Below are 13371 nucleotides of genomic sequence, written 5' to 3'. Positions count from 1 at the left end.
ATGTATGTGTTGCTTTCTTTGGGCTTGTTTCAGACCTAGCTTATTTCTCTGAAAGCTGGCAACAGAGTGGGCGCAGTGTCTAATAGTAGCAGCAAGCTAACGAGAGGCTACGTTCAGCTGGTGACTCGGGAGTCGGGACAGAGAAAATGTCAGGAGTTTGGAAGTATTATAAAATTGAAAGCGAAGGCAGTGTAACAGCCAGATGCAATGTTTGCAAGGCAGAGGTTCCGCGTGGTGGAAAGAACAGAGCTACGTTCAACACGACCAATCTAATACGCTACCTGAGAAACAAACACCAACAACAACACGGCGAGTACACAGCGGCCACTCAGGTAACGGCACTGAAACAACCGACACTTTCAGAGGCTTTTAAAAGGAAAGAGAAACTGCCCCAGAACAGTGAAAGGCCACACAATAACAGCCAAGATAGCTGAATTCATCTCGTTGGATGACCAGCCGTTATCTGTTACCTTTTTTTTCTCTTAATGCATTGCATAAAGATCGGATCGGGAAAAATCGGTATCGGCAGATTGTCAAAATCAAATGATCGGAATCGGATCGGGAGCAAAAAAAGGTGATCGGGACATCCCTAACTACCATACTACTACCATACTACTACTACTACTACTGCTACTGCTACTACTACTACTACTACTACTACTACTACTACTACTACTACTGAAGTCAACTTGAAAAATCCTCACAGGAGATCAAGGGGTTAAAAAGTCGGGCTGATTGACAGAGTGGCAGCTGTCTGAAATCATTCCCTAATTGCTAATCAGCTTCGCTGCACCTTTAAAAGCACCGCACCTGAAAGAAGGGAGTAATCAAAGCTGGAGAGGGACGAAGTAAAGAGCGTGCGTCCAGCAGCAACGAACCAGCAGAAGAACGTGGAAGAAGCAGCACGGGTGCAGCCATAACGAGCTGGAGAGGCGGCCGGTGAGAGACGAACTGTGTGTTTAGTTAAGAATCATACAACTTGTTGTTCGTGGCGCACGTTAGAACGTGCGTTCTAGTTCAGTGTCATTTGTTGGTTTGATGTCCTCAAGCTAAAGCAACATGAGTGTTGATTTAAAAACTAGTGGTTTGTTTATTCAGAGATGTAGATTGGTAAAAACGGTTTGCATGCTGCTAAGAATTCAGTCTATTATTTGCATTTTTAATGAGACTGCATAAGTTAAAAACTGTTTAAAACATAATTTATAAAAATACATTAAGAAAGTAAGAACAATATTCACAAGTGTTAAAAAGTATATGTAAAGCATGTATTTTTCCATTTATTATTTGATGTGTATTGTATTTACAGTAATTCTTTTTTATTTTCATTTAAGGTTTTTTACCTTACATCTTACAACTTACAACATAAGCTGTACTGCAACAACAAATACCAAAGTAAAGAAAAACTCAAAAGAAACAAAGTTGTGGTCATTGTACGAGTGAAACCCAGTGAATACCTCCTATGGACTGTACCATCCCTTTCAAGCGGGGAAAACTGCAAATATACCCAAGGGCTTGACAGTATAAAACCGGGGCTGTAAGCTGGAACAGTGAAAACAGTGACCTGGAAGAAGATAAAATACCACCCTGCAAACAGTCAGTGGACCCAAATCCAACATGGCTGGTCAAACAGTCAGGAAAACAGTTGAGCAGCTCAAAAATGAGCGGACTGCAGCAAAACGATCCTTCACACGACTAGCTAACAGTATCATCAGAACTCACGACGGCATGTCAGAAGACCAGCTCCAATATAGCTTCAATAAACTCTCCATGGGAGCCGACAAAGTCATGGAAACCAATGACGAAGTCATGGCAGAGGTCATTGCAGTAAAGGAGGCAGAGCTGAAAGAGGAGGAGTCAGTCGAACTAACCGAACAGCAAGAAGCCGACATAGCAAGGACCACAAATGAATGTGACTTGAAGCTGAAGGAGGTTGGAGAGCTACTTAGAGACATGCTTTGGCAAAAGTTTGGAGATGAACTGTGCACAGCTGTAGAACTAGCAGAAGCTGAGTGTGAGCGTGTCGCTCGAGTACGTCCTGATGGCAACCATGAGGCCTACGAATTCATGCTCAGCCATCTGAAGTCACTGGTGGGGACCGCGAAGGAAGCTCATTGCAAGTGGCAGCAGTGGGTTCCAGTGGAAAACCAGAAGGAGTTCCGCAATCGGTTGAGAGACATCGAACGGAAGCAACCAGTCTGGTTTCCAGAAAGGGCTGAGTTCATCATGGCGAGGCGACAGGAAGACACAAGGTCAGGATCAACAAGTACTGCCAGTCATCCCATCTTTACCCCAAGCATTAGGCTAAAACCCACAGCTCTCCCCAGATTCTCTGGCTACAAGCGTGATTTCACAGGTGGAGAAGAGACTGGGAGTCGCTCCAAAAACAGGGAGAACCAACAGGCTCTAAAGAAGTGAAAAAGATACAGTTGCTAGACAGTCTCGATGACAGGATCAAGAAAGACTTTCACCTCACTACTTATAACACCGCAGATGACATTCTCCGTGTCTTGGAGAACCGCTATGGCAATCGAACGGCTATTGCCATTGAAATAGTGGAAGACCTTCAGAAGATGCCATCTGTCAGAAGTAGCCAACCAAGGAAAATTGTCGAGTTGATTCAAGCCGTGGAGAAAGCACTCTGGGACCTGAGTGACCTCGGAGACACAGGCGCCATAAAGAATCCTCTCGTAACAAAATCGATAGAGAGAGTAAACTCCCTGAATCCCTCAAAAAAGAGTGGCTTGTATATGTAGCCGATCCAAAAAATGGTGTGAGGCCAGATAAAAGGTTTGATTATCTCTTGGAGTTTCTCAAGCAGCAAGAGACTATCTATGAGGAGCTCGAGCAGCTACGAGATGAGGAGCCAAGTAAACCAAGTAAGCAGAGTTGGAAAGACACCAGAATTGAGCAAAAAAGTGCCAGAACCAAGTCTACAAAGTCAGCTGATGACCAAGGCTGTGTAGTCTGTGGCGATGTCAAACACAAAAGGAAGCTCTACTTCTGCAAGCAGTTCAGGGCTCTGAGTGCAGCAGAAAGGAAGGTTTCAGTAAGGAAGTTGGGTGCATGTACAAGATGCCTTGAGGTTCACGACGATCGGTCATCCTGCAAACATGGCTTTCTATGCAGAAACGAGGACTGCAGAGATGGAGGGGCTGAGCATCACTACTACCTCTGTCCCAAATCTGTGTCAAAGAGGTCTGGTGACAGATCTGAAAAGGATGAAGGCAAAAATAAGTACACAGAGGGTCAAGAAGATTTCATCAAAAATCTCCCACCGGACATAGCAAAGCAGTGTAGGGAGGTTTTCTCAAATGTTGCCTCCAGAGTCTTCAAAACCTCAAATGACCAACAAAGTCTAATTGAAAAGAGTGGAATGCAAGAGCTTCCAGTGATCATGATGCTACTCGTCGTCACAACTAACGCCGGACAGAAAGTCGGAACACTCATCGACTTAGCATCTGACACAAATTACATCACTCACAGAGCGGCGAGCCGCCTGGATCTCAAGAGTGAAGATATCATGCTCGTTGTACATGGAGTTGGCGGAATGAAGATTCAAGTAAAGACAAAGCGCTATCTTCTCAAAATCCGTGTATCCACCCCCAAGGGCACACTGAGAGCGCATCAATTGGTTTGCTATGGGCTTGACAACATTGCAGACGTCCACAAAAGTGTGACACCTCAGCAACTGCAGCCATTTTTCCTAGATGTACCTCTTGATGAGCTTGTGAGGCCCAAAGAAGTCGAGCTTCTCATTAGCCACAGAGAAGGCCAGTTAGCTCCTCAGAGGATCAGAGTCGTGGGAGACCTCGTACTGTGGGACGGACCACTCGGGAAAACAGTTGGAGGAACCCACCCCAGACTGTTTGAGGAGGTTGAAGTGTCAGCCCACATGTCAAAGACGCACTTTGCGAGATCAATGAGAGCAGCAGCTGTGAAATATGAAGAGCTCACTAACCCCATTCCAGAACAAAACCCCTCAAACAAAGAGGGATCAACTGTTTCGACCAGCAAAGAGAGTTTCCTGAAATGGTGGCAATGGGACAGCATTGGCGCAGCATGCAAGCCCAGATGTGGAGGCTGCCGGTGCGGAAACTGCCAGCCCGGTGGTAAAGAAATTACCCTTGCAGAGGAAAGGGAGCTTGAGGTGGTAAAGGATGGACTCACCTATGTCTTGAGCGACCATCACAGCAGAGAACCACATTGGCATGCAAAGTATCCTCCTGGCTAGAGGATCCGGCCTCACTTCCGAACAACAGAGGTGTAGTTGAAGCAACATTCCTAAGAACAGAGAAGCAGCTAGCCAAGGCACCAGAGTGGAAGTCTGCCTACAAAGCTCAAGTGCATGACATGATCGACAGAGGAGCTGCAATCAAGTTGACTAAAGAGCAGATCATGACCTGGAAAGGACCAGTATGGTTCGTGAGTCACCTTATTGCACCAAACCCACACTCTACAACAACCCCAGTAAGACTTGTCTGGAACAGCAGTCAAAAGTTCAGAGGCACCAGCATGAACGACTTGCTGATGAAAGGGCCAGACGTCCTTAACCAGATACGTGCTGTCCTCCTGAGGTTCAGAGGGGGAACCAACGCTGCCTTAGGGGACATCAGGAAAATGTACAATTCTGTATGGTTGGAAGATAGAGAGATGCACCTCCACAGGTTCCTCTGGCGGGATTCTGAGGACAAAGAGTTGAGGAGTAACGCAATCACCAGAGTCAATATTGGTGACAAGCCTGCAGGATGCATCGCACAGCTCGCAATGCGAGAAACAGCCAACCTACCTCCTTTCGCCCACCTTGAAGAGGAGCGAGGGGTACTACAAAATGATAGCTATGTTGACGACATCCTCACGTCTCACAACGACTTCGAGAAGCTGAAAACCATCACAGAAAATGTGGAGCAAATCCTGAAAGCTGGAGGTTTCCTGTTGAAGCCTTGGGTCTTCTCAGGTCAAAGTGGGAGGAAGGGGAACAACAACAAACCAATGAAGACCAAAGTTAATGACATGGTCCTCCCGAATCAAATGAGGGATGAAGATAACAGAGCGCTTGGTCTAGGCTACCTTGTGGGAGAAGACAAGATCCATGTAATGGCATCCATTAACTTCTCAAAGAGAAAGAAGAAGATGCGACTTGGCCAAGACCTTCTACTAGACCAAGTAGAGCACAGACCCAAAACCCTTTGACAAGAAGGAACCTCCTGAGTCAAGTCTCAGGGTTTTATGATCCAGTTGGTCTGGTAACTCCTGCCAAGCAGAAGGGTGCCATCCTTGTGCGGAGAGCATTCCAGGAGGCAAAAGCGACAACTGCCCTGCCAAAGACACCTGCGATACAGCATTGTCAGACAGCCTCAGAGAAGATGCAATCCGACTCTTCGAAGAGTATGTGCAACTCAGGCAGGTTACATTCACCAGGGCCATAACGCCTCCAAGCTTCATTGGAAAACCTTGGGCAATAACATTCTCAGATGGAAGCGAGCATGCTTACGGTGCTGTGATGTACCTCCGGTGGAACACCGACCAAGGCCCAGTTGTCACTCTGGTGGAGTCCAAGGCGAAACTAACTCCTTTAGACCACAAAGGTGATGCTGTTAAGGCAGAGATATGCGGAGCAGTGTTTGCCTCACGTCTCAAAACATACTTCGAGCAGCACAGCAAGATCCAGGTTGGAAAGTGGTTCCATGTGATTGATAGCCAAACAGTCCTCGGTGCAATCCAGAGAGAGAGCTATGGTTATCAGACCTTCTTCGCAAACAGAATCGGCGAGATCCAGAACACAACAGCGATCCAAGATTGGTGGTGGGTTCCTGGTCCTCTTAATATTGCTGACATCATAACCAGAGGGGCCAGTCCTCAAGACCTGGGTGAAAGTTCAGAATGGCAGAACGGACCAACGTTCTTGAAGTTTCCAGTGGATGACTGGCCAATGAAATCTGCCAAAGATTTGGTGACAGCTGCCAGAGACAGTGTCAACAGATTGCAAAAGAAAACGTTTGTTGCAGCACTAACCAGTGCCAAGGCAAAGGCACAAGTGCCATCAGATCCAAATGATGCCAACACACAAAACCCATCAGAGCTAAAGCTAGATCAGCAACAAACCCAAACACACCCAAAAAGGCCACCAGCAGGATCAGCTGTCCTAAACCTTGTGAACGTCGAGCGGTTCAGCAACCTAAGTCAACTCGTCAAGACAGTTGCTTGGATTTGGAGAGCAGCGAAGAAGTTCATTAGAGGGAAACAGCAAACTGCAAACAGTCCAAAGTGGGAGGCGGTGTCGTCTTCGCAAGTCATCTCAGTGAAAGAGAGAGAAGATGCCCTAAGAGACATCTTTCTTGCGGCACAGCAAGGTGCATCCTTCCCAAGTACAACCACAGACAGGCTAGTGGTGTACAGAGACCAAGAGACTGGCTTGTTGGTCTGTGGGGGTCGCGTGCAGATCTTCAATGAAGATAAAGTTGCTGTCCCCATCTTGTCGTATGAAGCCTGGGTATCAACGCTGTTAGCACGAGAAGCCCATGAGGAGAACCACGATGGAGTGGCCGGAACCTTGCTCAAGATGAGGAGAAGAGCATGGGTCGTGACGGGTCGGAGGATTGCTCAGAAAGTGGTCAAAAACTGCATGCTCTGCAGAAAAACTAAAGCAAAAAGATGCCAGCAAATAATGGGTGATCTACCTCCAGAGAGGACAGAACCAGCTGCCCCCTTTGAATACACAACAGTAGACCTCTTCGGACCGTACCAAGTCAAGGATGATGTCAAGAAAAGAGTGTCACTGAAGGTTTGGGGAGTTGTGTTTTGTTGCATGGCTTCCAGAGCTATTCACACAGAGCTGGTGAACTCTCAATCCACTGAAAGTTTCCTGTTCGCCTACCAGAGGTTCACAGCACTACGAGGTCATCCAAAGAAGATCTGGTCAGATCCAGGTACTAACTTCGTAGGGGCTAAGCCAGTCCTAGAAGAACAGTACAGATTCCTTGCCAATCTTGACAAAGCTACACTAGAAGAGAGAGCTGCCAAGAATGGCACAGAATGGACATGGAAAATTCATCCTGCCGATTCTCCACACCGGAACGGTGCTGCAGAAGCTGCTGTGCGCATCATCAAGAGAGCACTGCAGAGTCTGGGAGGAGAGTCGGGGCTAAGTTGGAGTGAATTCCAAACAACTCTCTACATGGCAGCCAATCTTACGAATGAAAGACCAATTGACGCCAGAACACAGAGCCGAGAAGACATCACTCCTAACTGTCTCCTGCTCGGACGAGCATCGCAGAGTGGAGATGTCAGAACATTGGACTTCAGTGACTATCCCTACAAAAGGCTTAAAGAAATGCAAGCGCAAATGAACAAGTTCTGGAGGCACTGGATTCAACTCGCTGGCCCTAATCTATTTGTAAGGAACAAGTGGCATACAGCCAGGAGAAATGTCGCAGTCAGAGACATCGTCTGGATTGCAGACCAAAACGCCCTGAGGGGTCAGTTCAGGATTGCAAGAGTGGTCAGTGTCAACTCGGACAGCAAAGGAATTGTGAGGGATGTCAACGTCAGAACATTCCCAAGCTACCCTGTTCCTGTCACAAGGCCTACCACAGCAAAAGCAAATCACCAAAGATCGAAAAATCTCAAAGAGGAGATCCCAGCGACAGTTCTTCACAGAGACGTCAGGCGACTGGTCGTCTTGCTTTCCACTGAAGAGCAGAACAAAGCGTCTGACCCAAGTTTACCTTTGTAACATGCGACCTCCCAGTTGTCTCCACTAGAAAGTCGAGTGGGAGGTGTGAAGTCAACTTGAAAAATCCTCACAGGAGATCAAGGGGTTAAAAAGTCGGGCTGATTGACAGAGTGGCAGCTGTCTGAAATCATTCCCTAATTGCTAATCAGCTTCGCTGCACCTTTAAAAGCACCGCACCTGAAAGAAGGGCAGTAATCCAAGCTGGAAGGGGACAAACTAAAGAGCGTGCGTCCAGCAGCAACGAACCAGCAGAAGAAACGTCAAAGAAGCAGCACTGGTGCAGCCATAAAAAGCTGGAGAAGCGGCCGGTGAGAGACGAACTGTGTGTTTAGTTAAGAATCATACAACTTGTTGTTCGTGGCGCACGTTAGAACGTGCGTTCTAGTTCAGTGTCATTTGTTTGTTTGATGTCCTCAAGCTAAAGCAACATGAGTGTTGATTTAAAAACTAGTGGTTTGTTTATTCAGAGATGTAGATTGGTAAAAACGGTTTGCATGCTGCTAAGAATTCAGTCTATTATATTTGCATTTTTAATGAGACTGCATAAGTTAAAAACTGTTTAAAACATAATTTATAAAAATACATTAAGAAAGTAAGAACAATATTCACAAGTGTTAAAAAGTATATGTAAAGCATGTATTTTCCATTTATTATTTGATGTGTATTGTATTTACAGTAATTCTTTTTTATTTTTCATTTAAGGTTTTTTACCTTACATCTTACAACTTACAACATAAGCTGTACTGCAACAACAAATACCAAAGTAAAGAAAAACTCAAAAGAAACAAAGTTGTGGTCATTGTACGAGTGAAACCCAGTGAATACCTCCTATGGACTGTACCATCCCTTTCAAGCGGGGAAAACTGCAAATATACCCAAGGGCTTGACAACTACTACTACTACTACTACTACTACTACTACTACTACTACTACTACTAGAGTGCAGAGGTGGCATGCTTCTTTAAAAAGCACCACTATGTCCTGCCATCTTGCCTCAAAAATGCAAATCTAACAAGGCAAAGTCACACAAGCAGAAACGCAACGCAGCTAATCACATCTGGGTACAAGATGCTTTGCTAATCCCACGTTTGAAGGGCACCGGGATCTGAAGTGAGCCGTATGTTGCAGCAGATGTGCCGGAAACACAAAGTCACCACAAGTTTATTTAATGGAGCTTTAGGTAAAGAGCATTTATTAATTAAGAAAATAGATGATGATGAACGCCGACTGACTTAACAACACCTCACTGTTGTTAAAGTCTATCTTTAGAAGTGCGGTCATCAGAAAAACAACAACCTTCTGCTGGATATTTACTCCTACACGATATTTACTCCCACACGATATTTACTGCCACACGATATTTACTGCCACACGATATTTACTCCTACACGCCACCTGCATTCACTACAACATGCACAGTCAGAGATGGCAAAAGTACACACATCCTTTACTCAAGTAGAAGTACAGATACTCGTGTTTAAAAATACTCTGGTAAACTGACTAAACTGACTAAACTTCTTTACTCAAGTAAAAGTAAAGAGGCTTTGAAGTGTACTTCAGTAAAAAGTACCCATAGCTACCAGCTGCTTTAAAGAGTACCTGACCTCCCTTTATATTAATAGAACAATAATGTCATTGTTAGCTAATGAATGTTTCCATGCTGAACAACGGCAACATGACAACGTTTCCATTGGTCCCTCTTCTTTAGAGAAGACCAGGAAGTGATGGATACACGGATCGTGATCCAATCAATAGGCACGCAGTGACTCTACAGAATAATGACCACGCACCAAACACACATTCAGACTAAAGGAACCAGCTGTTTGGGAAATGAGAGAAGTAGAAAGTACAGGTATTTGAGTTCAACATGTAAGAAGTAGAAAGTACAGGTATTTGGGTTCAACATGTAAGAAGTAGAAAGTACAGGTATTTGGGTTCAACATGTAAGAAGTAGAAAGTACAGGTATTTGGGTTCAACATGTAAGAAGTAGAAAGTACAGGTATTTGTGTAAGAAGTAGAAAGTACAGGTATTTGTGTAAGAAGTAGAAAGTACAGGTATTTGTGTTCAACATGTAAGAAGTAGAAAGTACAGGTATTTGTGTTCAACATATAAGAAGTAGAAAGTACAGATATTTGTGTAAGAAGTAGAAAGTTCAGGTATTTGTGTTCAAAATGTAAGAAGTAGAAAGTACAGGTTTTTGTGTTCAAAATGTAAGAAGTAGAAAGTACAGATATTTGTGTAAGAAGTAGAAAGTACAGGTATTTGTGTTCAAAATGTAAGAAGTAGAAAGTACAGGTATTTGTGTAAGAATTAGAAAATACAGGTATTTGTGTAAGAAGTAGAAAGTACAGGTATTTGTGTTCAAAATGTAAGAAGTAGAAGTAAAAAGTGGTCCGAAAAATAAGTAGTGGAGTAAAGTACTGATACCAGAAAAAATTACTTTAGTTCAGTAACGAAGTATTTGTACTCCACTACTTCCCACCTCTGATCACAGTATAGCTGGAGATATTTAGCACAGCCTTGATTGAGTTCGCTTTGTTCCCGTTATCTATCTTTCCTACCTTCACTTAATTGCACCTTTCTCACGACAAGGAGAAGAGCCCAAATTAAAAGAGTAATAGATAGCTAATTGTTCCAGGAGTGGTTGCCTTGCTTAACGAGTGTAGATGTTGATTATATTTACATTTAATGACCATCTGTCTGCATTATGTCGGCTGCTCTGTTCATGGTATTTACTTAACTTAGTAAATAAAGAAAGAAAGATATATTAACATATGCCGTTTTAGTAAGGATGAAGTGGTGCTTTAAAGCATTCCTGATGCAAAGAGAGATTCTGCTGCCCGGGCTTTAATAAGTGGAAGCTTCATTATGGGATTACATAACGCTGAAGATCACACAGATCTCAGATTGTGAGAAACACTGTTTGCAGCACAGGACATGTTTCCGGTTTTGGACTTTTTGGATTTTGATGTTGAAGAGACATGAAGAAGAGGGGACACATGTTAATGAGGAAGAGGGGACACATGTTGATGTAGAAGAGACATGAAGAAGAGGGGACACATGTTGATGTAGAAGAGACATGAAGAAGAGGGGACACATGTTGATGTAGAAGAGACATGGAGAAGAGGGGACACATGTTGATGTAGAAGAGACATGAAGAAGAGGGGACACATGTTGATGTAGAAGAGACATGAAGAAGAGGGGACACATGTTGATGTAGAAGAGACATGGAGAAGAGGGGACACATGTTGATGTAGAAGAGACATGGAGAAGAGGGGGACACATGTTGATGTAGAAGAGACATGAAGAAGAGGGGACACATGTTGATGTAGAAGAGACATGGAGAAGAGGGGACACATGTTGATGTAGAAGAGACATGAAGAAGAGGGGACACATGTTGATGTAGAAGAGACATGGAGAAGAGGGGACACATGTTGATGTAGAAGAGACATGGAGAAGAGGGGACACATGTTGATGTAGAAGAGACATGTAGAAGAGGGGACACATGTTGATGTAGAAGAGACATGAAGAAGAGGGGACACATGTTGATGTAGAAGAGACATGAAGAAGAGGGGACACATGTTGATGTAGAAGAGACATGAAGAAGAGGGGACACATGTTGATATAGAAGAGACATGAAGAAGAGGGGACAAATGTTGATGAGGAAGAGGGGACACATGTTAATGTAGAAGAGACATGAAGAAGAGGGGACACATGTTGATGTAGAAGAGACATGAAGAAGATGGGACACATGTTGATGTAGAAGAGACATGAAGAAGAGGGGACACATGTTGATGTAGAAGAGACATGAAGAAGAGGGGACACATGTTGATGTAGAAGAGACATGAAGAAGAGGGGACACACGTTGATGTAGAAGAGACATGGAGAAGAGAGGACACATGTTGATGTAGAAGAGACATGAAGAAGTGGGGACACATGTTGATGTAGAAGAGACATGAAGAAGAGGGGACACATGTTGATGTAGAAGAGACATGAAGAAGAGGGGACACATGTTGATATAGAAGAGACATGAAGAAGAGGGGACAAATGTTGATGAGGAAGAGGGGACACATGTTAATGTAGAAGAGACATGAAGAAGAGGGGACACATGTTGATGTAGAAGAGACGTGGGACACATGTTGATGTAGAAGAGACATGAAGAAGATGGGACACATGTTGATGTAGAAGAGACATGAAGAAGAGGGGACACATGTTGATGTAGAAGAGACATGAAGAAGAGGGGACACATGTTGATGTAGAAGAGACATGAAGAAGAGGGGACACACGTTGATGTAGAAGAGACATGGAGAAGAGAGGACACATGTTGATGTAGAAGAGACATGAAGAAGTGGGGACACATGTTGATGTAGAAGAGACATGAAGAAGAGGGGACACATGTTGATGTAGAAGAGACATGAAGAAGAGGGGACACATGTTGATATAGAAGAGACATGAAGAAGAGGGGACAAATGTTGATGAGGAAGAGGGGACACATGTTAATGTAGAAGAGACATGAAGAAGAGGGGACACATGTTGATGTAGAAGAGACGTGGGACACATGTTGATGTAGAAGAGACATGAAGAAGATGGGACACATGTTGATGTAGAAGAGACATGAAGAAGAGGGGACACATGTTGATGTAGAAGAGACATGAAGAAGAGGGGACACATGTTGATGTAGAAGAGACATGAAGAAGAGGGGACACACGTTGATGTAGAAGAGACATGGAGAAGAGAGGACACATGTTGATGTAGAAGAGACATGAAGAAGTGGGGACACATGTTGATGTAGAAGAGACATGAAGAAGAGGGGACACATGTTGATGTAGAAGAGACATGAAGAAGAGGGGACACATGTTGATGTAGAAGAGACATGACGAAGTGGATTTTGCACAATAGCCTTTAAATCTTTGGATCCTATGTGTCTTTGTCCACTCACCATGGCCAGAGGGATGATGGCCTGGATGTCTCTCTGCACCACCGTCAGCTCCGTCACCACCTTCTCTGATTCGGGCGGGGGGCTCTGACCCTTGTAGTCGATGTTCCAGTTGATCCTCCGAGTCACCGAGAGGCTGGTGAAGTTCTCCATCTCAAAGTCCAGCTGCATCACCTCCACGTTGCCCAGCACCTCCCTTAGAAAAGACACAACACGCCATTAAAATACAGCAGTATATTCATCAGAATACCTGTCCCACAGAGGGGACATTTACGTTTCCACAGCAGAAAAGAACCACAGACAGCTTAATGTTACGTAGACGCATGCACACAAAAGTATTAAAGAAAAGTTATAATATAATAAAGAAAAGAAAATACAACGTTTTTAGTTATTAATTATTAAAGATGACATTTCGTGAGCTGTCGAAACATTGTGTTCTGCAGTTATTTTGAAAGTATTTCTTGGGTTGAAATAATATATTCATATTGGGCTTCAACATAAATTTGACATTTTCAGATGATGTGTTGCACCATTTGTTCTTTATTCAAATCGCACATCTGCATATCTGAAGACATGTCTATTTGTGGAGCGTAAACAAAATAAATAAAGGAGGCATGTTGCATTCATATGCAAATGATCAATTTCAGAAATAACACCATGGCTTTATTCTGAAATGACAGACGAGCTGGATGTCCTTTCAA

At 44.1% G+C, this 13371-nt stretch overlaps 1 protein-coding gene across 1 annotated transcript in view; it reads right to left on the bottom strand.

Annotated features, from left to right (window-relative positions):
* tmem132e (transmembrane protein 132E) overlaps positions 1-13371 on the bottom strand; it is a 204008-nt gene that overhangs the window by 101095 nt on the left and 89542 nt on the right. The window contains exon 3 of the mRNA XM_034098851.2: positions 12674-12866. Coding sequence (XP_033954742.1) covers positions 12674-12866 — 193 coding nt within the window. The remainder of the gene's footprint in view (positions 1-12673; positions 12867-13371) is intronic.

This window comes from Pseudochaenichthys georgianus, chromosome 14, assembly GCF_902827115.2.
Source record: "Pseudochaenichthys georgianus chromosome 14, fPseGeo1.2, whole genome shotgun sequence".
Lineage (NCBI taxonomy): Eukaryota > Metazoa > Chordata > Actinopteri > Perciformes > Channichthyidae > Pseudochaenichthys > Pseudochaenichthys georgianus.
This window is presented reverse-complemented; position numbering and strand designations above follow the sequence as displayed.